The 26,306-nt window shown below is 42.1% G+C and overlaps 1 protein-coding gene across 21 annotated transcripts in view; it reads right to left on the bottom strand.

Annotated features, from left to right (window-relative positions):
* Positions 1 to 24,111, bottom strand: part of CADPS (calcium dependent secretion activator) — a 471,836-nt gene extending 447,725 nt beyond the window's left edge. For 3 of the 21 annotated variants that reach the window (XM_070776396.1, XM_070776397.1, XM_070776395.1), the window contains exon 1: positions 22,519 to 24,110. In XM_070776396.1, the coding sequence (XP_070632497.1) occupies positions 22,519 to 22,962 (444 nt within the window). In that variant the 5' untranslated portion in view covers positions 22,963 to 24,110. Of the gene's footprint in view, positions 1 to 22,518 lie in introns of all 21 variants that reach the window. The other 18 variants (XM_070776393.1, XM_070776399.1, XM_070776394.1 and 15 more) reach the window with 12 other exon arrangements.
* Between the last annotated feature and the right edge of the window lie 2,195 nt (positions 24,112 to 26,306).

The raw sequence follows: 26,306 nt of genomic DNA, 5'->3' as shown, positions 1-26,306 counted from the left end.
AACATGTTTTAATTTTATTTACAGAAAAATATGTAAACTAGTTAAGTCAGACTGAAAGTGAAAGTGAATGTCTTAGTAGCTCAACTGTCTCTGACTCTTTGCAATCCATGCAACCCATGGACTGTACCAGGCTCCTCTGTCCATGGAATTTCCAGGGAAGAACACTGGAGTGGGTTGCCATTCCCTTCTCCAGGGGATCACCCCAACCCAGGGATTGAACCCAGGCCTCCCACAATGCAGGCAGATTCTTTACCATTTGGGCTACTGGGAAGCCCACTGAATTCACTTTATCATTTTAATTATAATACAAGTTAACCCTGTTGTAAGACATGATTTATATCTAATCAACAACCTTATTTTTGGCCCAAATATACCTGGAGTTAGAAGGAAGTAATTTTTATTTTACTTCTCACATGGCAAATAGGATTTCATTTCTACTTATGACTGAAGCAAAATAAATCTGAGAGTTAAGGGCTGAAAATTTGAGTCCTGAAATCCCTGTTTTGAAGAGAAATGTAGCATGGATACACTAGTTTTGGCCATAACTCAAAATTACTTACAGAATAAGAGAATTTACTACATTATTGGAAGTTCAAATGAAACACAGTCTCCAGGTCTAACCTAATGTTGTTGCCTATTAGAAGGCTGAGCACTGAAGAATTGATGCTTTTGAACTGTGGTATTGGAGAAGACTCTTGAGAGTCCCTTGGACTGCAAGGAGATCCAACCAGTCCATTCTGAAGGAGATCAGCCCTGGGATTTCTTTGGAAGGAATGATGCTAAAGCTGAAACTCCAGTACTTTGGCCACCTCATGTGAAGAGTTGACTCATTGGAAAAGACTCTGATGCTGGGAGGGATTGGAGGCAGGAGGAGAAGGGGACGACAGAGGATGAGATGGCTGGATGGCATCACTGACTCAATGGACGTGAGTCTCAGTGAACTCTGGGAGTTGGTGATGGACAGGGAGGCCTGGCGTGCTGCAATTCATGGGGTCACAAAGAGTCGGACACGACTGAGCGACTGATCTGATCTGATTACTATCATTAGAAACTCAACTTATTTCCATATCTCAATTATTTTACTCTTTTTAACTTTGGCTTTATACTAAAATGGGTCTTCTCATGTTTCTTTTTTGCAACTTTTTTTTAAACTGATGTATAGTTGATTTACGATGTGTTAGTTTCAGGTGTACAGCAAAGTGATTCCTGTGTGTATATCTATGTATACATGTAACATCTTCCAATCATCTGTTGATAGATGTTTAGGTTGACAGATGCTTTGGTTCTTTCCATGTCTTGGCTATTGTAAATGTATTGCAATGAACACTGGGGTGCATGTATGTTTTCAAATTACAGTTTTTTCCAGATGTATGTCCAGGAATGGGATTTCAGGATCATACGGAAACTATTTTTAGCTTTTTAAGGAACCTCCATACTGTTTTCCATAGTGGCTGTACCAATTTACATTCCCACCAATCTTTCACCAGACTCACCAAGAAAGAAAAAAAAGTGTGTGTGGGGGGGGGTGTGGTGGAGAAGGGAGAGGCCACAAATCAATAAAATTGGAAATGAAAAAGAAGTTTCAACCAACACCACAGAAATACAAAGGATCAACAGACCACCACAAGTAACTGTACACCAATAAAATGGGCAATCTAGAAGAAATGGACACATTCTTAGAAAGTTAGAATCTACCAAGACTGAACCAGGAGTAAAATATTAATAGTTCAATTACAAGTACTGAAGCTGAATCTGTGATTTAAAAACTACCAAGAAGCAGGAGTCCAGAACTAGACGGCTTCACAGGAGGATTCTATCAAATACTGAGAGAAAAGTTAACACTTATCTTTCTGACACTATTCCAAGAAATTGCAGGGGAAGGAATACTTCGAACTTCTTTTATGAGGCCATGATCACCCTGATACCAAAATCAAAGATATCACAAAAAGAGAAAATTATAGGCCAATATCACTAATGAACACAGACACAAAAATCCTCAACAAAATACAAGCAAACCGATTCCAACAATATATTAAAAGGACCATACACCATGATCAAGTGGGATTTACCCCAAGGATGCAAGCATTTTTCAATATCCACAAATCAATCAGTGTGACACACCGTATTAATAAATTAAAGAATAAAAACCATATGATCAAAAAAAAATTATGACCATCTCAGTAGATGCAGAATGACTTTTTGATAAAATACAACATTCATTTATGATTAAAAATTCCAGAAAGTGGGCACAGAGGTAACATAACTTCAATATAATGAAGTCCACGTATGACAAACCCACAGTTAACATCATACTCAACAGTGAAAAGCTGAAAGCATTTCCTCTAAGGTCAGGAACAAGACAAAGATATGTACTCTCACCACTTCTAATCAACATAATTTTTGAAGTCTTAGCCACAGCAATCAAAGAAATGAAAGGAATCCAAATTGAAAAGAACAATATAAAAGTGCCACTGTTTGCAGATGATATGATAACTATACATAGAAAATCCTAAAGATGCTACCAGAGAACTACTAGAGCTCATCACGAATTCAGTAAAGTTTCAGGACATAAAATTAATACATAGAAATCTGTTGCATTTTTATACACTGGCAACAAAAGATCAGAAAGAAAAATTAAGAAAATAATTCCATTTCTCATGGTTCTAAGTTGGCTCCCAGTAGCAAGATGACCCGTGCTTCCTTGGTATGTCAATCAAAAGAAGAGGAGTAAAACTTTTCTCCCAAGCATGAGTGAGTGAGTGAAGTCGCTCAGTCGTGTCCGACTCTTTACAACCCCATGAACTGTAGCCTACCAGGCTCCTCCATCCATGGGATTTTCCAGGCAAGAATACTGGAGTGGGTTGCCATTTCCTTCTCCAGGAGATCTTCCCCACCCAGGGATTGAACCTGGGTCTCCCGCATTGTAGACAGACACTTTACCCTCTGAGCCACCAGTGAAGTGGAACGTAAGTCCTTACTTTAGTCTGATTGGATCAACTTAAGTCACATGGTCACTCTCACTCATGAGCCAACCACATTTCCAGTACAGTACCATGTGTCAATTGGCTTGTATCTACAAATCTGCATCTATTCCTGATGCTAGGAATGGGGAAAAATACTTACCTAAAAACCCTGTAATTCTGCTTGGCTTTGGGTCATGAACAACAAGTATGTAACCAATATTGCCCACTAAAAATGACAATTTGGCATATTGACAAGGTACAACTGAAAATTTCACTTGAATTATCTCTATGGGTTGATCACATTGATTAAATTTACTATATAATTTGAGGGATTATCACATCACTTTAATGATATGTTTTGCTTAAATGAGTTTGGGGTCATGAAACAAGTGTAAATTTTCACTCAAATTAACATAAATGTCTCACTTTGCTACTGTCCTCAAGAAATCTGGCATTTTAGGTAGGCAGGTAAATTTGGTGTAATTAAAATCAAAATAAATTACTGCATTCTCTAAATATCTCTGTTGCTATCGCATGTAAATCCTAGGGATGAACTGCTTTTGTTCCAAAATCATAGCTCAATGACAAAAGATAATATTTAGTACTAGATTTTGCTAGAACAAAGAATATGCCAGAGGATAGTGATTAAAGAAATCATTACACAAAAGCATTTGGATGAGTACACAAAACAGAAATACAGAGTTCTTACTGTGAGTGGAAAAGATGAAATATTCTAGATCATAAATCACCCTGAATTTTGGTGTATACAGTATGTAGCACGTTAAATTGGTTTTCTTTTCCATCAAGTCTTTTTGAACACGGTCATTTATTGCCAGGTCACAAGCAGTAAACTATGTAAACTAAGCTCATGGCATCCAGTCCCATCACTTCATGGCAAACAGACGGGGAAACAGTGACAGACTTTATTTTCTTGGGCTCCAAAATCACTGCAGATGGTGACTGCTGCCATGAAATTAAAAGACACTTGCTTCTTGGAAGAAAAGTTTTGACCAACCTAGACAGCGCATTAAAAAGCAAAGACATTACTTTGCCGACAAAGGTCTGTCTAGTCAAAGCTAAGGTTTTTCAGCAGTATTGCATGGATGTGAGAGTTGGACTATAAAGAAAGCTGAGCGCCCAAGAATTGATGCTTTTGAACTGTGGTGTTAGAGAAGACTCTTGAGAGTCCCTTGGACTGCAAGGAGATCCAACCAGTCCATCCTAAAGGAAATCAGTCCTGAATATTCACTGAAGGCCTGATACTGAAGCCGAAGCTCCAATACTTTGGCCACCGGATACGAAGAACTGACTCATTTGAAAAGACCCCGATGCTGGGAAAGATTGAAGGCAGGAGGAGAAGGGGATGACAGAGGATGAAATGGGTGGATGGCATCACCAACCCGATGGAGGTGAGTTTGAGCAAGCTCCAGGAGTTGGTGATGGACAGGGAGGCCTGGCGTGCTGCAGTCCATGGGGTTGCAAAGTCGGACACGACTGAGCAACTGAACTGAACTGAAGCAGTAAACAGATACTTCATTTAGCATAATATTTAACTTATGCTGCAGCATATCTACATTTATTTCTTTAATGAAAATGGATGGTCTTCTATACACAGATAAACAGAGGTGAGATTAGATGACTATGTCTTGCCCCCCTGTAAAGAGTTCAACATAGCCTTATGACTCAAATCCTAATCGAATACTGACTAAAAGACAGCTTTGAGAAATGGAAGGAAAAATAGGAAAAGCTCTTTGGATCCAGCAACAGATTGACAGTTGTTTAGAACTACTGCTTCAGTGGGGTGGGGGTGGGGTGGGGGAAGTGGGCCTCTTAATAAAATAAAACAAGTACAAATCATAACCAGTGTCTGTTTCCTCTGAAGGTCTATAATGCTGAATCATAATATACAGTGGTACTGTGTATACATAATATACAACAGTACTAGGCTGCCTGTGGCAAGTAGATAGTAGAAAGAAATCCTCCTCTTTTCTCCATTGCCAGGCAAACAGGAAAGCTGGCAAATGATGTGGGTCCACTGTCAAAGCTCATGGGAAGCTATTTCTAACCTGGCCATGGAAAAATGCTTGAGCAATCATGTCTTTTGCAAATAAGACATTCTGCTTGTGCTGACATTATTCCTCGGAACATCTGAATTTTCAACTGTCTTATAGGAAAATTTATCATGTTAAGAGAAGCCTAAGGCCAATCACCCTCCATTTGGCAACTGCTCAGATGTCTGCATTACCTGTAATGGGCTCTAGGCTGCCTATCAACTAAAGAACACACAAAGACTACTAGTGTTCAGAGTTTACCACCACATGGTCCCAGGCTACCTTTTCAACCTTACACCTTGTACGTACTGTCTGTTCTCGCTTTCTGAGGCTTATGTGTCTTAGCTCATGCTCCCTGCTAGAATATCTATTCTCATGTCTCCCCATATTCAAATACTACCTATTCCTCAGGTGCAGTGCAACCTCCTCCAGGAAGCCCACTCTGATTCTCTGGTAATTAATTAATTCTCTGGTAGTATTCCAAAGCCTAGATGATGTAAGAATCTGGTGACCCAGCAATACCTAAATCGTAACTTGGACCAAAGTCACCTATCTTGGAGGAGAGTTATCCACACAGATAATGACAAATGGAAAATACAATCCTTCTTTATTACCAGAACCTCTCAGTTGCTCAGTCGTGTCCAATTCTTTGCAGCCCCATAGACTGAGGCCCACCAGGTTCCTCCGTCAGTGGAATTTTCCAGGCAAGAACATTAGAGCAGGTTGCCATTTTCTACTCCCAAGGATCTTCCTGAACTAGGGATCGAACCCTTTATCTTTTGAATCTCCTGCGTTGCCAGGTGAGTTCTTTACCACTAGTGTCACTTGGAAAGCCACTTCACCCCAGTATTTGAATATGGGGAGACATGAGAATAGACCTCAAAGGAAACGTATTGCCTCCAACGTAAAACCAAAATGGAAAATTTAAATTAATAAATGTTTAGTTAAATTTCCGCCTCCAAATGTCTGTCAACCTCATTCATGGTTAAATTTCAGTTAGGTTCAGTTGCTCAATCATGTCCGACTCTTTGCGACCCCATGAATCACAGCATACCAGGCCTCCTTGTCCATCACCAACTCCTGGAGTCCACTCAAACTCATGCTCATGGAGTCAGTGATACCATCCAACCGTCACATCCTCTGTCATCCCCTTCTCTTCCTGCCCTCAATCTTTCCCAGCATCAGGGTCTTTTCAAATGAGTCAGTTCTTCACATCAGGTGGCCAAAGTAGTGAAGTTTCAGCTTCAGCATCAGTCCTTCCAATGAATATTCAGGACTGATTTCTTTTAGGATGGACTGGTTGGATCTCCTTGCAGTCCAAGGGACTCACAAGAGTCTTTCCCAACACCACAGTTCAAAAGCAACAATTCTTCGGTGCTCAGCTTTCTTTATAGTCCAACTCTCACATCCATACATGATGACTGGAAAAACCACAGCCTTGACTAGATGGACCTTTGTTGAAAAAGTAATGTCTCTGCTTTTTAATATGCTTATCTAGGTTGGTTATAACTTTCCTTCCAAGGAGTAAGCGTCTTTCAATTTCATGGCTGCAGTCACCATCTGCAGTGATTTGGGAGCCCAAAAAAATAGCCTGTCACAGTTTCCACTGTTTCCCCATCTATTTGCCATGAAGTGATGAGACTGGATGCCATGATCTTAGTTTTCTGAATGTTGAGTTTTAAGCCAACTTTTTCACTCTCCTCTTTCATCAAGAGGCTCTTTAGTTCTTCCTCGCTTTCTGCCATAAGGGTGGTGTCATCTGCATATCTGAGGTTATTGATATTTCTACTGGCAATCTTGATTCCAGCTTGTGCTTCATCCAGTCCAGCTTTTCTCATGATGTACTCTGCATATAAGTTAAATAAGCAGGGTGACAATATACAGCCTTGACGAACTCCTTTTCCTATTTGGAACCAGTCTGTTGTTCCATGTCCAGTTCTAATTGTTGCTTCCTCACCTGCATACAGATTTCTCAAGAGGCAGGTCAGGTGGTCTGGTATTCCCATCACTTTCAGAATTTTCCAGTTTGTGGTGATCTACACAGTCAAAGCTTTTGGCATAGTCAATAAGGCAGAAATAGATGTTTTTCTGGTAATCCAGTGGATGTTGGCAATTTGCTCTCTGGTTCCTCTGCCTTTTCTAAAACCAGCTTGAACATCTGGAAGTTCATGGTTCACGTACTGTTGAAGCCTGGCTTGGAGAATTTTCAGCATTACTTTACTAGTGTGTAAGATGAGTGCAATTGCACAGTAGTTTGAGCATTCTTTGGCATTGCCTTTCTTTGGGATTGGAATGAAAACTGACCTTTTCCAGTCCTGTGACCACTGCTGAGTTGGCCAGAAATGGCCACAGGACTGGTTAAATTTAGAGCTCATAAAATACTGCTACAATGAAAAACAATTGGTAATTTTTTTTTTCAGTTTTCCAGAGTTCCTATGAAGATACTATGATTCCTGAGAAATCATAGTCATGTGTTAACCTCATACAAAGAGTTTCAAAAACTTAAAATAAAATTTTATTATTTCATAATCAAAAAAGATGAGTGCATGCTGGATGTGAGGTACATTTAATGTATTTGCCATGAAACTTTCTAAAAGTATGAGTCAAAAATCACACTGATGCTCCAAAGTCTGTATTGGCCCAGTTTGTACTTGCTGCTGCTGCTAAGTCGCTTCAGTCGTGTCCGACTGCGTGCGACCCCAGAGACGGCAGCCCACCAGGCTCCCCTGTCCCTGGGATTCTCCAGGCAAGAACACTGGAGTGGGCTGCCATTTCCTTCTCCAATGCATGAAAGTGAAAAGTGAAAGTGAAGTCGCTCAGTCGTGTCCGACTCCTAGCGACCCCATGGACTGCAGCCTACCAGGCTCCTCCATCCATGGAATTTTCCAGGCAAGAGTATTGGAGTGGAGTGCCATTGCCTTCTCCAGTTTGTACTTAGGGTGACCCTAAGTTCGATTCTGTGGTGAAAGAACCCTAGATGCATTCAGGAGGCCCAGATTGGTGTTCTATGGTCCTGTCCAACCAGTAGGACATCTTTGGACCTCCCCTCCCACTCCAAAACAGGGTTATAGGATACATACTCCTCCTATGCAAAAAGGTTGTTTTAAAGAATAAACAGGATTACCTTAGCAAACTTGCTATAAATGGTAGAGAAAGTGTACTACTCTAAACACCCATGAATTCAACAATCATAAATTCATGTTTTAAGTATTTGCTGAGCATCTATTATGGGTATGCACATCTACCAGACACTGGGGGATACTAAATGAAATTTCTGTAGCATCAGGTGAGAGAAACAGGTACCCACTGAAGTAAGATGTGCCCAGTGCCATAATATGATTAAAATAGCACAAGGTTAAGAGCTCTGACCAGAGTCAGACCGTCTGGGCCCAATCCAGCTCTACCTCTTACTAAATGTGTGACCTAAGACAAGTTTCTCAACTACTCTGCCTCCCGGTTTCCTCATTGTAAGGTTAAGAGGAACAGTATCTATCTTATCAGGAATAAATGAGATACAACCTTATAAATTTATAGAACAGTGAGTATACAGGGTAAACATCCAATAAATAGTCACTATTTGTTCCTGTTTTTAATGCCTAGATGCCATCATCTACCTAGGAGTGTGATGGGCAAAATGGGAAGGGCCTTTTAAGCTAGAAGAAGAGCGTGTACAAAAGACACAGTATCACAAAAGAGCATGCAACAATGCAGGGATGTTAAGGGCTCAACACATTATTGACTGGAGACATTTTACAGCCATGGTGTTAGTTTCTGCAAATATCCCCTGTTAATATAGCTTGAAGCCAAGGGTGTACACAGAATTGCAGGAGTTGAGGCTGGATGGGAAGGGAGGATCCAGTTATGCCATGCAAGTGAGTTCAGAGTGGATCCTGTATAGGCAAAGGAAAGTTGCAGAAGCATTCTAAGCAGGAAAAGGACATGATTAGGTGTGCTTCAGAATGACCACTCTGAATGGAACGAGGACAAGCAAGCAAGCAGAAGGAATAAATGTTATTGTAAAAGTCCACGCAAATCATCATGAGGGTCCAAAGCACAGCACCAGTGATAAAGGTGAAGGAGAAAGAGATGAAAATTTATTAACTGGAACATCAATAGGATGAAGTTATGTGCTTCAGCCTTGAATAGTTTGGTTATGCAGCAGCAATAGGACTGTACACCAGAACTCTAAGAAAATTAATTTATCCTGAGTTAGAAAATAGAGCTGCAAAGAGTCTTGGTGAGACATTCAACTGTTGACTAGTCTGAGGATATCCTAGGGGAGGTGTGATGGAAGTCAGTGCTCTTCCAAGTGTAATGTGTAGGTCTGTGCCATTTGTGAACTGCTCATTATTGGTCTGCACCAAGATAAAGTGCTAGTACTGGAAACAATACATCAACTTCATCATGCATCAGTTCAGTTCAGCTGACAAATTTTTGCAGCAAGACTTTCTTGAAGAAAGCAGTGAGCTGATTTACATTCTAGTGCAAGTTCCTTATCTCCTCGTGGACCTGTGACAAAGCACTGACTAACTGCGCCAGTGTGAGACCACCCCTTCAGCAACACTGATGTATGGATTAGACATTTGGTGAGAGGTGTGTCCTGGAGCTCCAGATTTGAGAATGGAAGTGTAGAGATCATCAGTGGCAAGGTGGCTTAAATAACAGAAATTTACCATCTTATAGCTGTTGGCAGGGTCAGAGTCTTCTGAGCACTCAGTGAAGAACATACTTCATGCCTGTACCCTAGCTTCTGGCCATCCTTGGTGTTCCTTGCCTGTAGAAGAGTCACTCCAATCTCTGTCTTCCTCTTCACATGGTGTTCTCCCTGTGTACTTCCTCTATGTCCAAATTTCCCCATTCAATAAGGATACCAGTCATCATGGATTAGGGTCCACTCTAAGTTTTAAGTTTTAAGCTGGCTTAAAACTCAACATTCAAAAGACAAAGATCATGGCATTTGGTCTCATTATTTAATGGCAAATTGATGGGTAAAAAGTAACAGTGTCAGATTTCATTTTCTTGGGCTCCAAAATCACTGCGGATGGTGAGTGCTGCCACAAAATTAAAAGGCGCTTGCTCCTTAGAAGAAAAGCTATTACAAACTTTAGACAGTGTATTAAAAAGCAGAGACATCACTTTGCCGACAAAGGTCCGTACAGTCAAAGCTATCATTTTCCCAGTAGTCATGTATGGATGTGAGAATTGGACCATGGAGAAGGCTGGGTGCTGAAGAATTGATGCTTTCAAACTGTGGTGTTGGAAAAGACTCTTGAGAGTCCCTTGGACAGCAAGGAGACCCAACCAGTCCATCCTAAAGGAAATCAACCCTGAATATTCAATGCTGAAGCTGAAACTCTAATACTTTGGCCACCTGATGCGAAGAGCTGATTGACTGGAAAGACCCTGATGCTTGGAAAGATTGAGGGCAGGAGGAGAAAGGGGCAACAGAGGACGAAATGGTTGGACGGCATCACTGACTCAATGGACATGAGTTTGAGCAAACTGAGGGAGATGGAAACTTAGGGAACTCTGGCCTTCTGCAGTTCATGGCATCACAGAGTCAGACACGACTTGGTGACTGAACAACAACAATGACTTCATCTTAACTAATTACATCTACAAAGACCTTATTTCCAAATAAGGTCCCACTATGAGGTACTGCAGGTTAGGATTTCAACATATGGATTTTTGGGGAGACATAATCAAGCCATAAAGAGAGTCAAGGATGGAGATGTGAAAAACACTAATATTTAAGATTCAGATGCTCACCATATACTGCCTTACATTATGAGCTCTGTTCCTTGCTGATGTACTTCAACATCTCAAACAGATTGATAGGTTCTTAGAAACCAGGAAGGTTGTCTGAAATGTCTTTCCATATTTTGCCTGCAGGATTTAGTGAATTTCTTGTATGTAGAAGTGGTACAAAACAATGCCGTCTGATGATGTATAACAAACAAAAATTGAATATGGAAGAGCCCCCAAGAGCTGTTTTGAACACAGTATGTTGTGACATTCGCTGCCTTATAGACAACAGTTGCTGTACTTGTCAGAAAAATAACCAAAGGAGATGTTCAAGATATATTTTAACTCATTTGCTTAAACAACTCTATGCCTACCATCCACACCAAAAGGCTGTTCTGCATGGGCAACAGAAGGCATAATTATTTGCAAGATTTTTCAACGTTTTCCCTTTGCTTTCTTCAGTCACATAGTAGCTTCTCTGTAGCACTGAGCACATTTGCCAAAATCCCATTGTCTTTCTAAAAGCAGTATAGCCTCTAGAGGGTTTGAAACTTAGTCTACGCTCCCCCAAAACTTAGTGATTAAAAAAAGAAGTTAACTGCAAAGTTATCTGAGAACTTTCCTACTTCATGAAATGGCCATGAAAAACACAGGCTGATATTTTCCTCCCATAGGCTACAGAGGACATCAATATATTATCAGTTTATTCAGTATCTCTCAATTTTAGAAGGATAGCCAGAATCTTGAAACATTTGGAGGCCTGATGATTCAATTTATTTTTCAAGACTCTCAGATGCTTACTCTGCTTGTTTAAATGAAAGAAATGGCTTAGCAAAGATAATTTTCCCTTTGATTAGTGAAAAGCATCAGGAAAATCCACACCTAAGCAGTTTTACTTTACAGATATTTCACACCCATCTTATATTCTTATTACCTCATCCAATATGCAAAAACACTAGAGTCATTATTTATTTACATGCTAACTGTACTCAAAAAGGACTTTGGACAGCATACAATGACAGAGAAAGTAGAGCCAAAATCCCATAAAAGATGGAAAAGAAGCATATTTACTTACATCTAAATATGTAGAACTTGGATTCTATTATGTAATTCTGACAATATTGAGATTGAATATTTTCAACAGCCTAACTTTCTCTAGTACTGCTGACTACTCATTATTTTTTTTTCCCCCTCAGAAAGAATTAAGTCAAATAAGACATATGCCCAATATGTTAGTTCTCAACTTGGCTTACGATCTGGCCACTTAAACACACCCTATGGTGATTCAGCGTCTGTCTGCAATGTAGGAGACCCGGGTTCAATTCCTGGGTTGGGAAGATCCCCTGGAGAAGGAAATGGCAACCCACTCCAGTGCCCTTGCCTGGAAAATCCCATGGACGGAGAAGCCTGGTAGGCTACAGTCCATGGAATTGCAAAGAGTCAGACACGAATGAGCGATTTTCACTTCACACCTGGTGATTTAAGTTCAACTGAGATTCGGTCACTATGAGAAATTCCTAATTGATTATGGTCTTTGAAAGAAAACTTTCCTCTATAACAGATCTAGAAATTTGTCAGTTGTTGGTATAAATAAACCAGACTAGGGAGACAATTGATGGTATGTTTCTACAACATAAATTATTTTGAAAACATGGAATAATTGGCTTACCCTCCATGCTTTCCAATAGCGATGTATTGTACTCTCAACCTCATCTACTCTATAGACGATGCTGTAATGGTAACCATTTATTCCTGGGTCTACTTATCACATCAATAAGGATAATGATCATGAGGATTATAGCAATACTGAATATAAGGCATACTATGGGCAGCACTTCACATACAGTCCTTTCACAGATTAAAGAAAAAAACAAAACACGAAATTGTACACATCAAATTAGCGATAAGAAGAACACTTATGTACTACTCACCACATGCCAGGCATTGTTCTAAGAGCTTTACTATATTAGCTCACTCACTTTTCACAAGAACTTAATGATGGAGACGCCATTACTATTCCTACTTTACTGATGAGTAAACTGAGCCACAGAGTGTTTAAGTAAGTTGCCCCAAATCACAGAGCCTGCTTGGGGTATATCCAGAAGAGCAAACATAGGCATTCAGCTTTCAGAATCTATGCTCTTTCCTGCCCTATACATCATATATCAAAAGCAACGGCCAGGCTTTAAATCACTGACTGACTTCCATCACCTTTTCTTTGCCTGCTAACAACAGAGAAGTAATTCTTTCACATGCTTGGATGGACAAATGAAAAAATAATAAGGTAATTCTGACTGTCAGCCCTCCAATTCTGCAGAAACTATAAATCTGATCCCAACGGAGAAACACCTGCCAGAGACAGGTAACACAGAGCTCCAAATTCTAGGTCTTTTTCCTGGATGCATTACAGAGGCAAGGGTCAGACCATCAATATTAGAGCAGCAATGGCAAGAAGAGACAGTGTTGGAAAGAACCAGATTGCTGCTGTCCTACCAATCAAATGTCTATGATTTTCCTTTTAGCACAAGCATACTTTATTTATTTAAAGTGATTAACATTCCATTAGTTAAGTGAAGACTGATAGTCTTATTTCTGTTGCTTTTTGCAGATTCATTAAAAACTCAGCTCAGCTTTGCTATATTTTCCAGTTATAAGAGGAGCCAGAAACACAAATTTTTACATGTAATATCTTGACTGTTTTAAATGTTGAGAACAAATTCAAAATTTTGAAAAAATATACTGTAGACAAAAATAGCCTTTCAGTCCATTTCATCCCATAAACTGAATCTCTTGCATGGTCTGTAGCCTTGTAATCTTTTAAGATTTAATCTCCTCAATGAAAAACACAAAGTGAACTCTAACTTCTTCTCAAATTCTTTGAAGACAATGCCTTATTTTATAATGTCAAAACATACCAAATACAAATTTGAATGAAATTATGTCTTGATAATGAGTGACCTCATTGCCCAGAAAGAAATACCAACTATTATATATCAAATATTATATACAAAGGTGACAGTAGAGATTATTTGAGGGTTCCCTATCCTCTCTTCATAAGGCAGATGTAGAAATTATCCCAAAGACAGACAATGATTTTCCTGCAATCGGTGGTTTATTAGTGGTAGAGTTTAAGCTCAAACACAGGTTTCAATACATAACCTTTCTTCTCATCAACCAGCTTTCTTCATTGTTAAGGAAGTCATTTGAACTCCTAGATCCAGCCATGACTTCACCTTGCACTGGATTTTTAAATTACACGCACCAATAAACCTCTCCTGTCCCCTTATTTTCCTATTGATGTAGCCACTTCAGTTGGGTTTCTGTTATTTAGAACCAAAAGAATGGGATGATTAATCCCAGAAAGTCACTCTCTTCCACAATCCTCCTACATCATGCTTTTCTCCTAACTGGAATACCTGCCTTTCCTTATGGTTACACAAATCATGCAAAATTTTTAAGACCTGGTGAAACTGAGCAGGATCCCATGGGGTCCTGGACACAGAAGGCTTTCTGTGTCCAGCTCCCTGTCCCATGCAAAGTGCACCCCCTTTCTTGTTTGTACGAAACAGGCTTCAGCCTCCATGATCCTCCCTGAGTTCCAAGGGGTAAAGTTCTAATCAAGGAAGGGATGGGATGCAGATACAAAGGAGGACCAGTCAAGAAACAATAGTGTAGCCTTGGGACAGGAGCCTGCCTCAAAGGATATACAGAACAATATCTTTCAGCTCTTCTACAGAAACAGAGCCTCACAATAAATGGAAGATGTTAACTACTTGATGAAACAATCTTCATTCCAGAGAAAAGGTCAGGAGATCACCTGAGGCCAGATTAACACCCTGCACACACCCTGTTCTTTATCAGCAACCACATCCTTGAACCACTGCTATAAAACTCATCAAATTCCTCCAGGTTGGAATATGCAGTTTTGAAGGGGACAAGTCCACTGTGTCCCCTTGCTGGGAAAAGCAATAAATCAATTCCTTTCTACTTCACCCCGAACTCTGTCTCTGAGATTTGATTTGGCACCAGTGCACAGAGGCGGAGTTTTTGCTATCACTCACCCTAGTCTACTTCCCCCATGAAGATTTTTACTACTACTATATCGAATCCTGTATGTGTGCATGCGCGTGCACACACAGGTGCGTACTCTCTCTCCCCTTCTCCTACTTTAGTATCTGTAACCCAGTCCAGTTCCAGTTCAGTTGCTAAGTCATGTCCGACTCTTTGCAACCCCATGAACCGCAGCACGCCAGGCTTCCCTGTCCATCACCAACTCCCGGAGTCCACTCAAACCCATGTCCATTGAGTCGATGATGCCATCCAGCCATCTCATCCTCTGTCGTCCCCTTCTCCTCCTGCCCTCAATCTTTCCAGCATCAGGGTCTTTTCCAATCAGTCAGCTCTTCACATCAGGTGGCCAAAGTATTGGAGTTTCAGCTTCAGCATCAATCCTTCCAATGAACACCCAGGACTGACCTCCTTTAGGATGGACTGGTTGGATCTCCTTGCAGCCCAAGGGACTCTCAAGAGTCTTCTCCAACACCACAGTTCAAAAGCATCAATTCTTCGGCAGCATCTTACAATTAAACATTACCTTATTCTCAATTTATCTGACGTTTTCCAAACTAGAACAGAAACTCCCCAATCCAGAATCATACCTCACAACTATCTTCCAGTTCTTCACAAAGCCTGGGAAAATATTTGGTGCAATGAATAACTGGTCTTTCTTAGAACTTGGTCTAAGTAAGTAAAACACCCCTGATGATTCCAACTTAAGTTGTATAAACACTTGGCCCCAAATACTGGCTATATTTTAATGTAACAGCCTATGGTTATGTATTAAGTTTGCTTTTGAAGGAAAAAGACCTTGGAATTATTTGACTTTTACCACTTTTCACAGTATGGTTTTTAAGGAATGAAAGATTTAATTTCCTTTGTTGTTCAGTCCAGTTTTAGAGAAGCAAAAGGCTATTCCAAGTGTGTAATGAGGCAAGAACTTCTCTTATTACTTTTTTGGTTTTCTGTATCTCCAAAATGTCTTTTCTAGTACCAGTGCATAACAGTTCCTGCCCATTGCACCAAGAAGATTGGGGACTGGGGGAAAATGCCAAAAAGCTGATTTAAAGAATTCAATTCTTTTCCTGAAGAAGAGAAAAACATAATTCTTTTTGAAGGAATCCTGTTTGAACAGTCATTTCAGTTCAGTTCAGTCGCTCAGTCATGTCCAACTCTTTGCAACCCCATGAATCGCAGCATGCCAGGCCTCCCTGTCCATCACCAACTCCCAGAGTTCACTCAGACTCACATCCATCGAGTCAGTGATGCCATCCAGCCATCTCATCCTCTGTCGTCCCCTTCTTCTCCTGCCCCCAACCCCTCCCAGCATCAGAGTCTTTTCCAGTTTTCTCAAAAGGTGAAAATATTTTAATTTTTAAAATGCAAATTGTATGTTGCATTAACAATGCAACCCTTCAGATATTTGAAGAGTAACCTAAGTGCCTCAAAGCATATCTGAATGAATGAATCACCACTATTGATTTAAAATACACACACACTCAGACATATTTAGTAACCTAGCACTTGGTCTTAAATTTTATGAAAGTTATGGGCTTTTGAGTCATAACTGAACAACAAAGTCAAAGAAGTTAATGAATAAAGATGGAATTTCTCTGGCTAACAGTGACTCAACTTTAGCCATAATTTTAGAGCAAAATATAAGCTGAATCACATGGAAATGAGTAACTTGATGACTAGACCAAATGTGTTGTAAGTTCAAGTCCTCTTGAATGAGGAATTCATATAGAAAAGATACAACTTTAGCATTGCCCATTTCTCTTATCATATATTGTGTTGGCCAAAAGTTCCTTTCAAGTTTTCTATAAGATGGTACAGAAAAACTTGAAAGAACTTTTGGCCAACCCAGTACATACAGGTGGTGGTGGTGTTTAGTTGCCCAGTTGTGTTCAAGTCTTTCAACCCCATGGATGGCAGCATGCCAGGCCTCCCTATCCCTCACCATCTCCCGAAGTTTGCCCAAGTTCATGTCCATTGCATTGGTGATGCCATGATGTGTATTTATGTGTATGTGATGTGCCTGTGCGTGTATGTGAACACAGGTGATGCAGTGGTAAAGAATCCACCTATCAACGCAGGAGACGAAAGAGAGATGAGTTCGATCCCTGGGTCAGAAAGACCTCCTGTAGTAGGAAATGGCAACCCACTCCAGTATTCTTGTCTGGAAACTTTCAAGGACAGAAGAGCCTGGCAGGCTACAGTTCATCAGGTTGCAGAGTTGGACATGACTGAGCACACACACAATACATACAGACATATGTATACACACCTACATATGCACTCATAATTCATTCTGGACATCTGTAATCCAGGCATTACAAACAGTTCCTAGCCAAGTTAAAACAAAAACAGGTCATGTCAACTTACACATTACACAGAATTGTTTACAGTGCCTGCTTTTACATTCCCTCAGGAACATCTATAAGTAGGTAGTTCACATGAGGCAGCCACTCATCACCATTACTACGTGATTTAGAAACATATGGTGTAACTCTGTCATGCTGGCTTCTAGGTATTCACTCTAGCATTCTGACAAAAAAGGGGAAAAAAAGCTCAGAACTGTTTTTCAAATTATCATTTATCAGCTGCTAAAACATACATTGTGACAGCCTGATGACTTGGTTTTTGTTGTGGTCATAAATTATCATTACCAACATGCTATATTTAGATTTACAGTAGTACAAGGAAAATATACCTACAAATGATAACATATTGAAATTTAGCTAGACCCTGTGCAGTTTCTGGGTATAAATCCTTTCTGTGTTCACCTATTTCTTTTTTGTAGGAAATAGACTTTATGTAACCTCCAGGACCTCCCCTGTGTTCCAAAGAGTAGGTTCAAACCCGTGCTAATCAGAAAAGGGAGGGGATGCAGAGACAAGGGAGCTGCAGTCAAGAAACAATGGAGCTTTGGGTCACAGGTACTGGTTCCTCCTCAAAATATATCGATAGGATGGCTCAGTGGTAAAGAATCTGCTTGCCAATGAAGGAGCTGTGGGTTCGACTCCTCATCCAGGAAGATCCCCTGGAGAAGGAAATGGCAACCCACTCCAGTATTCTTGCCTGGGAAATCCAGTGAACAGAGGAGCTTGGCAAGCTACACTCTACAGGGTCTCAAAGAGTCAGACACGACTGAGCACACACGCAGGCAACACTATCTTTGAGTTCTTTTGGAGAACTAAAGCCCCCACCCAGGGGGGGAATGGCAACTTCAGGCTGAGGCAAGATTCCCAGAGCACCACCCTGTTAACTTGTCACCAACCAATCAGAGGAAAGTCACACAGTCTGCAGCCTTCACCCTAAATTCTGCCTATGAAAATCTTTTCCAAAGCCATTGGGGAGCTCAGGGGTTTTGAGCTTGAGCCACTGGTTCTCTTTGGCTGGTCCTGCAATAAACCTTTCTCTGCTCTAAACTCTGACATTTGGTTTATTTGACTTCACTGTACATCAGGCACATGACCTTATTCGCTGACAATATTTTCACATAGTTTGTTTCAAATCCCTTCTTTTAACTGGAAAGACTGTTTGAAAACCTAGGCATTCTCTTTCCCAGTAAAAGTGAAGCCTAAGTAATTAACTATCAGAATGATCCAGCAATGACATCTTTTCCCTCTGTTCCTTCCCAATTGTTCTCCTGAGCCAAAAAAAAATTTTTTTTTTCCAGCTCAAAGTATATAGAAAGACTGACAACAGTCTGCTGTTCAGATTTACAAGCCACCGTCTCTCTCCTTCATGAGTGAGTGAGTGGAAGTCACTCAGTCATGCCCGACTCTTTGTGATCCCATGGACTGTAGCCTGCCAGACTCCTCTGTCCATGGGATTCTCCAGGCAAGAATACTGGAGTGGGTAGCCGTTCCCTTCTCCAAGTGATCTTCCCAACCCAGAGATTGAACCAGGGTCTCCTACATTGCAGATGGCTTTTTTTACCAGCTGAGCTACCAGGGAAGCCCTTTCTCTCCTTCATACTCTTTATGAAATTAGTACTTAAAGGATTGTTTTCCCCATGTTGATTTTTTTGGATAGGTGTTCAAAGTGGAAGGGGCAGGTCTCTCTCAACTCAAATAGAAATAATCCTGAGTCAAGAAGTACACTAGATATGTTGTCAGGATGCTAGCCTTCTATTTTTCATTTAGAATACTTCTGGCCAGTGTTGCATATTAAGAAGATAGGATTTGAAATCAGAGAACCCCATGCCGAAATTCCCACTCTCTCATCTGTCTACATAGTGCTTTAGGCAAATTAGAAAACCTCACTGAGTCTCAGTTTTCTTTTCTAAAGATGGGGATGGTCACCCTTGCATTACTACTAACAAAATCTATGGTGTATTTAAATGTCCTTGGTTTCTACCTAACTTCCTATTTCTGTTCTTAGATCATTTTAAGTTCTCTTCATAATTCCTACATTGTTAATGATGAAAAGAACATAAAATGATCTAAGAATGGAAATAGGTAGTTAGGTAAAACAAAGGACATTTAAATAAATGACAGATTTTAGTAAACAAGGTATAGCTATTGGTTCTTTAATTGTACAACAAGTACCCACACTGCTAACTGCTACTGCTAAGTCACTTCAGTCGTGTCTGACTCTGTGCGATCCCAGAGACAGCAGCCCACCAGGCTCCCCCATCCCTGGGCCTCTCCAGGCAAGAACACTGGAGTGGGTTGCCATTTCCTTCTCCAATGCATGAAAGTGAAAAGTGAAAGGGAAGTCGCTCAGTCGTGTCCGAGTCTTAGTGACCCCATGGATTGCAGCCCACCAGGCTCCTCCATCCATGGGATTTCTCAGGCAAGAGTACTGGAGTGGGGTGCTATTGCCTTCTCCGAGTACCCATACTACTATAAGATAATTATAGAGGAAAACTGTCTGGGTTGTAAGGGAACTTTCTATACTATTTTCTCAACTTTTCAGTAAATCTAAGATTCTCCTTGAAAGAAGTCCATTTTTAAAAAGTGACTTAAAGTAAGTGCCCTGCCCTCGGCAAGTACTTAAAAAACAGGAGCCAATGTTACTATTATCAAGTAAACTAGTTGGTTTCCTAAAGTTTATTAAACTCTGTATAATATGGTCTTCCTCCACCCCAACTTTATTGGGATATAATTGACATACAACACTGTGTAACTTTAAGGTATACAGCACAGTGATTTGACAATATGATCTTTCCTTTCCCCCAATTTAGCAATTGCTTTTCATAAGCAGTTCTCTCTGCCCCAGCCCTTATCACTCTATTCACTTTCTCTACATCATTTTTCCTCTTTTTCTAGTTCATTCATTTCTTTTCTACAAACTCATGTTTACTTTACACCTAGTTTTTATTTCTCCAAGACTAATTCAATCTTATTTCTCTGCTTTAAGTTTGGCCTCCATGATTATGCAAACTTTTACTTTCAATGATGGCTCCTTAAAAAAAAAAAAAACAACAAAGTTCATGCTTTCTACTTAGAGAAAAATAACAGAACACTTTTTTTTTTTTTTCCCAAAAAGGCACCAAACACAAAGATATAGTATTGGGGAAAGCTTGTTTTTTTTTGTAATAAAGAGAGAGATATTCAGCGTACCAATATAGACAACAGCCAGGAGGCAGCTTTGCCGGGATATGTATTTAGTCTGCTGCAACAACTAAAAATAGTTTGACCAAATGCCAGTGTTATCAATCTGTCCTGGAGTCCCTCTGATATTAAGGTCATGTGTAAAAACACACCTTACTTATCCCTCAACCACAGCTTTGAATGGATCTGGGTAAAACATACCAGATCAGATCAGAAAAACCAGTCTCCTGACGCTCTTTCTCAGGTGGCTGAAGCTTCTGTTTAGAAGACCTGGGTCTTTACGAGAATGGATTTCTTTTCCCATTCTGGTGCTGGATTTCAGCCTGTATTTGAAGGACAGAGCTAGAGAGCCTTTTGACTGATAAAGGGAAGTTTGTTTCTTAACTTTTCTTTAAGTGACAACAGCTTTTCATTGACAAAGGAACAGGACTTCTTTAGTGGGTGCCATTATTAATGGGAGAGATTTTGGAAATGGAATTTCCCCTGCTATAAAGACACAATTACCGAAATAATTTCAACCTGAAGCTTGAAGTACCAGGCCCTGTGAACCCAAGCCTCAACCTTAAAAGACTATCCAAAAACTTTTACGGTTCTGAAAATACTTTTGCTCTAGGATAGTTCAAAATACACATGGAAAAAGCAAGGAACCACTGATGAGGGGGTTGGGCAGGGGGGATTAAGCAAGGAGTGTGTAGCCCACCTGTTCTTTCTCAACCAGGAAATCAATTTTATCTTTAATAAAACTGATAACCAAGCTTGTGATAGCTGAAATAAATCATCACTTCTGGGTGGTTTGTGTACATACACATGCAAAACAAACAGAGAAATCTGTGCTAACTCAAGATAAGGCTGGATAAATATAGGAAAACCTAACACTCTACTCCAGGCAACATATAAATCAGTCTTAAATGGCAACAACCCAGAAATTCTCTATTTTAAGAAACTGGTCTCAGTAACCTCTGAGGGGGTTAGAGCTGGCTTTAACCGCCCCTCATACCGCCCCTCTGGGGGCTTCACTGACTTCTCTGTTAGTTCAGCTGTGGCAGACTCATCTAAAAAGACAGAATGGGATGCTAACTTGCTTCACAACTCACTCCAGATGAGTACCCGACTCCTCTTCTGGTCCACCGCCCTCGACCTGCATTAACTAATCCCTCCTTTCTCTGGCTGGAGAACAGCTGATAGAAATAGGCACTTTTTTCACATCAAAGGCAGCCCGGAACCGTCTTAGCCTTACCCCAACCTCAGACACAAAAAGCTTTTTGATGCTTATAATTGCAAGGCTTTTTCCAGCTGCACTTTATCAAGCTAGTAGTGGCAGGGCTTGGAGGGCCTAGGAGAGCCGGAAGGTGGCGGCGAAGTCACCTTGGGAAAAGAAGGGTGTCAAAGAGAGGAAGACAGAGGGGCTGACCCACGGAAAAGGAGCAGGTGTGACTGCCCCTGTTCTGGGGTGAGTGAGCAAGGGCAAGGGACATTGGAAGGAAGCCCAGCCAGAGTGAAGCGGTGTCCCGAGAACCCCCAAGTCGACCCTAATCTGTGATCATCTGACCCGGGTGGAGGGAGGAGGGTGCCCTTCGCAGTGTCACGGGAAGCTTCGCCTTCTGGGTTTGCTTTCTCCCGCCTGCCCCTGCGGTGGCTCTCTGCCGGGGTTAGCCTGAGCGCGGCTCGGAGGCGCTTCACTTGCTCCGTACCGGCGCCCCCACCTACAGGGCGCCCCTGCCCGCCCTGCGCACGCCCAGGAGGGCGGGCCGGGAGTTGAGCGCAGCCGCCGGCCGCTCGAGAGTGCTGAGAGCCCGGCAAGCGAGCCAGGCCTCTATGGGAGCCGCCGGCTGCGAGTCACTCTCCAAACCTCCCGGGCCACAAAGCAGAACTTGCCCGCCTCACTCCCCAGCAGGGAGGCCCAGGCACAGGGTGCTGCGCTCCAGGACCCTTGCTGGTCCTGGGCAGCTCCTGGTGCGCTCCGAGCTGGGCTAGGCGAGGCCTGGCCGCGGAGAGGGGGGCCTTGTAACCCCTTCCCCAGGGCGCGGTCTCCTCCTCCTCCAGCTCCTCCTCGCCAGCTGCGCCGCCAGCTCCCATTGTTCGCCCCGCCCGCCTGGCAACGTCCCGGCGCTACTCTCTGGGCCTCCCAGGCGCACCTACCTTCTGCTGCCGGCGAGCCATGTCGGTGGGTTGCTTGGCGTTGAAGGGGTAGGCGATGCAGCGCATCACGAACACATAGAGCTGCAGCCTCTTCTTCCTCTCCTCTTCTTCCTTCTGCAGCCGCTCCAACTCCTCCTTCTCTTTCTCGCTCACCACCGACGGGCTAGGGCTGGAGGGTCGGCCGCCACCGGCGCGGCTGCTAGGCTGCAGCCCCCCGGCCCCGCCGCCGCTGCTCGCGCCGCTGCCCCCGCCGCCGCCGGCGCCCATCCCGGCCCCGGCGCCGACCCCGCCGCCGCCCCCCAGCCCGGCGCCGCCGCCCGAGCCCTCGCTGGTGCGGCTGGGAGACAGGCGCGCGCCGGACGCGGCCGAGCCGAGCACCTCCTTGCCGCTCTCCTCCTCCACGATCTCATCCGATTCCTCTTCGCTGGATGAAGGGTCCAGCATGGTGGCGCTTGGGGAGGGGGGGTCCCTGGAGCCCCTGGCTTGGGGTGCAAAAGGTGGGGGGCGCTGAAGGCAGCTGGGGGTCGGCTCTCCCGGATGGCCGCTTCTCCCCAAATCAGGGAGCAAGCGCGCTGCTGCTCAGCCTCAGCCTCGGCCGCGGAGACTGCTTCCTCCGCCCGGCGTTCGAGAGCTGGGCTCTGACCCAGGAGGAGGAGGGGAGGGGAGAGGTGCGTCCGTGGACCCAAAGTGGGCAAAGGAGGGAGTCAATTGAGAGCCCCGAGCCCACAGCAGGATGCCATCTGCAGCCGCTGAAGGAGGCGCCTCCAGAAAAGATGCCGAGTGTTGCAAGCTGTCGATGCAGCCTAGAGCCGAAGAGGCATCTTGCCGATTGGGGAGGGAGCGGCGCTTACGTGTTTATTGGCTTAACTCTCCCGTGTCCGCAGCATAAAGGGCGGCTGCAGCGGACTGGATCCGGAAGAGCGCGGAGCGTCCCCAAAGTCTCAGAGCTTCCGTAGTGATCCCAATGCTTTCCCGTCCTCCTCACTCCCACCCCGTTGTGGCTGATTTCCTCCTTGATGCCCAGCCCTCCTGGTTTCAATCTCTCTCCCCGTCCCGCGAACAAAAAGTTCTTGGGAGAGGAGGAAATAAATCAATCATTGATGACTTTTTGTCAGCGAATAGTTGACAAAAGCAGACTTTTTGTCAGCTGTTGGACACACTAACTTCAGAGATCTCACTGAGATGAAGTCGGCGAGATGTTATACACAAAAGAAAGGCTATTTCCTATAACCAGCTTTCCTCACATTTTCCTCACCAAACAGCCTGTTTGTCCCACCTGTGTAAACTCCAATGCCAGCAGTTTACTTTACACACACCCAACCGTAAAGAAAAGATTTTGAGCGGATTGATGTATCCACCATGCAGCTCAACTCTTTAAGTAGAACCCCCGCCCCTGCCTACTCTGCATTCTTCAGTTCCAAGAACTGGTAATACTTTATGCTGAGGTGAGCCTACCATGGAAATAGAAGGTTTTTTTGTTGCTCAGCCCTTCCTCCATTCTGGCTCGCTGAGTATCTGGGTGGAGGGTTGGGGACCCCAAAATCAGACAAGGATACTCTAATAACTGAGTGCAGCAACATCCAATGCGTTGACTCTGTAGCACCGTCTTCCTTCCTGCTCCTCCGTTATCTATTAATTCAAAGCAGCAGATGGTGCCTTCCTTCCCCCGGCTCCTTTCACTTAAGCCAATAAACCCAGCGCACGGGGGAGCTGGCCAGCGTGCTGAATCTAATCAGCGACCCACAGATGGATTGAAAACAAACCAACACTCTTCACCTTTTGATCTTAGACTATATAGAGACCTCTCTTGGCCTTCCCTCACCCCATGTATGTGTTTTCAATACTCCATTACTCGTGGATACTCGTGGGAGTTATTGTTGAAGTGTACTGTGAATTTAAAGTTTATATCACATCTGTCTTTATGTATTTTAAAATTTACCATGACTATCAGTACTGTAGGCTTTGATTGTCAAAGGAAGTTTTAGCACCTTTTCACAAAGTGAACACTGTTCTAGGAGCTTGGAGTAGGTGGAATTTTTAGAAGACATTCTCTTAAAGAGTCAATAATCCCCTTTTGGAGATACAACACAAACACATGAAAAAGATTGACAGTGCTTATTTCAAGGCAACATATAAACAAATCCAAGTTAGTAAACTGCTAAAAGCTTGCTTGAATGAAGCAACTAGGAATGGAAGAGAATCATATGTTTCTGTAAAAAGAGAGTTAAATCTTAAAGAAGGGAACCATATGACTTAATGGTGAAAAGGGAAGATATTATATGTGGAAAGAGCGATTTGCAAAGCCATGGTGATAGGACAAAGGACTGAGTAAGGTACAGAGTGTAACTGAGGCAGTGTGTGGGTAGGAAATGGGAAGGGAGGAGGAAAAAAAGTTGAAATAATCATCCATCTGGCCAAATTGGGGGGAAGGGGTGGCAATGGTCATCTTTAGGACACAAAGAAATAAATGGCTAGCTAAGGACCATCTGACTTCTGCACAGAAGGCAAGACAAAGTCATTTACTAATTAAATATTTTTAAGCAAGATAAGGCATTTGAGTATTATCACATTATGCACCAGTAGAAGGGTGACCATGAACTCTGTCTTTAGAGCCATTTGGAATTTCTCAATCACTGTAATAAACTTTTGAAGTTTTGTATTTTTAACAATGTTTTTCATTAAAACATAAACTCAGTATTTACCTTTTGTTACTCATATAAGCCTATGATTTGGCTATTAAATATGACATTGCTCAGATAAATCTAACACTTTTCTCAACACACCCATGAGTGTTCAATCAAAGGAGGCAAACAGATTTTACAGGAAATACTTTTATAATTTTTTTTTTTTCAAAATGTATGTATTGTTGACTTTTAAAATGTACATCTTGGGACTTTCCCGGTGGTTCAGTGGTTAAGACTGCACATCCACTGCAGGGGGCGTGCATTCAACCACTGGCTGGGGAACTTAAGATCCCATATGCCGTGTGACAAGGCCACACACACACACAAAAGTGCATCCTTTCAAAGATATTTTTTACCTTAGCTGAAAGTTAAATGTCCTTGGAGATATTATAACTTTTTTTTTCTGCTGAAGATAACATATCCCAATCTGAACTCCTTAGGCATCTAAACTAGGAATTGTGGCTTTCCTAGATGCAAATTTTGATGAAAAAGGAAGAAAATTATCCCAGAATACATCCAGAGATCTTAATTATTGTCTACCTTTTGTTAACATCCATACTCTTCTTTTTAAAAGTACAATTCTACCATAGATTCTTATACATATCAGTATTCATATCCTCAAACAAGCTATTTTAGGTGCTTGCATGCTTGCCCCCAGCTCCAGTTCTGCTTTGTAGGAAACTTGAATAACCCTAAGGTGATGGAATAAATTTTAGTCAGCCATCTGGAGACCATATCATGAAAGTAGAAGTTATAACAGTGAATTTTTTTAATCCCAGCAAAATCTAGAGGAAATGGAAATGACTGAGACATTAAACTAGGGTTTTATCATCTGGACCTCGATTATTTCTAGACCTCATTCTCCACTGAAGTGTTCGTTATAATTACGTAAAAAGCCACAAGTATGAAGGAATAGCTGACTCATTGGCAATCAACAGATACTTTGGTGAAAAACCATCACTTCTTTATGTCACTCATATAACATGTTTCAATCAAATAAACCTGAGTTCAATGCCCATCTTAATGATTTTCTGTGTTTGTTACTAGAGGATAATTTGGCCAAATTGAATATATATTTTTAAATCTCACAATAAATTTCAGATA

This window comes from Bos indicus, chromosome 22, assembly GCF_029378745.1.
Source record: "Bos indicus isolate NIAB-ARS_2022 breed Sahiwal x Tharparkar chromosome 22, NIAB-ARS_B.indTharparkar_mat_pri_1.0, whole genome shotgun sequence".
In the NCBI taxonomy this organism is placed as follows: Eukaryota; Metazoa; Chordata; class Mammalia; order Artiodactyla; family Bovidae; genus Bos; species Bos indicus.
The sequence above is the reverse complement of the archived record's forward strand: the minus strand, read 5'-3'. Positions and strand labels throughout refer to the sequence as shown.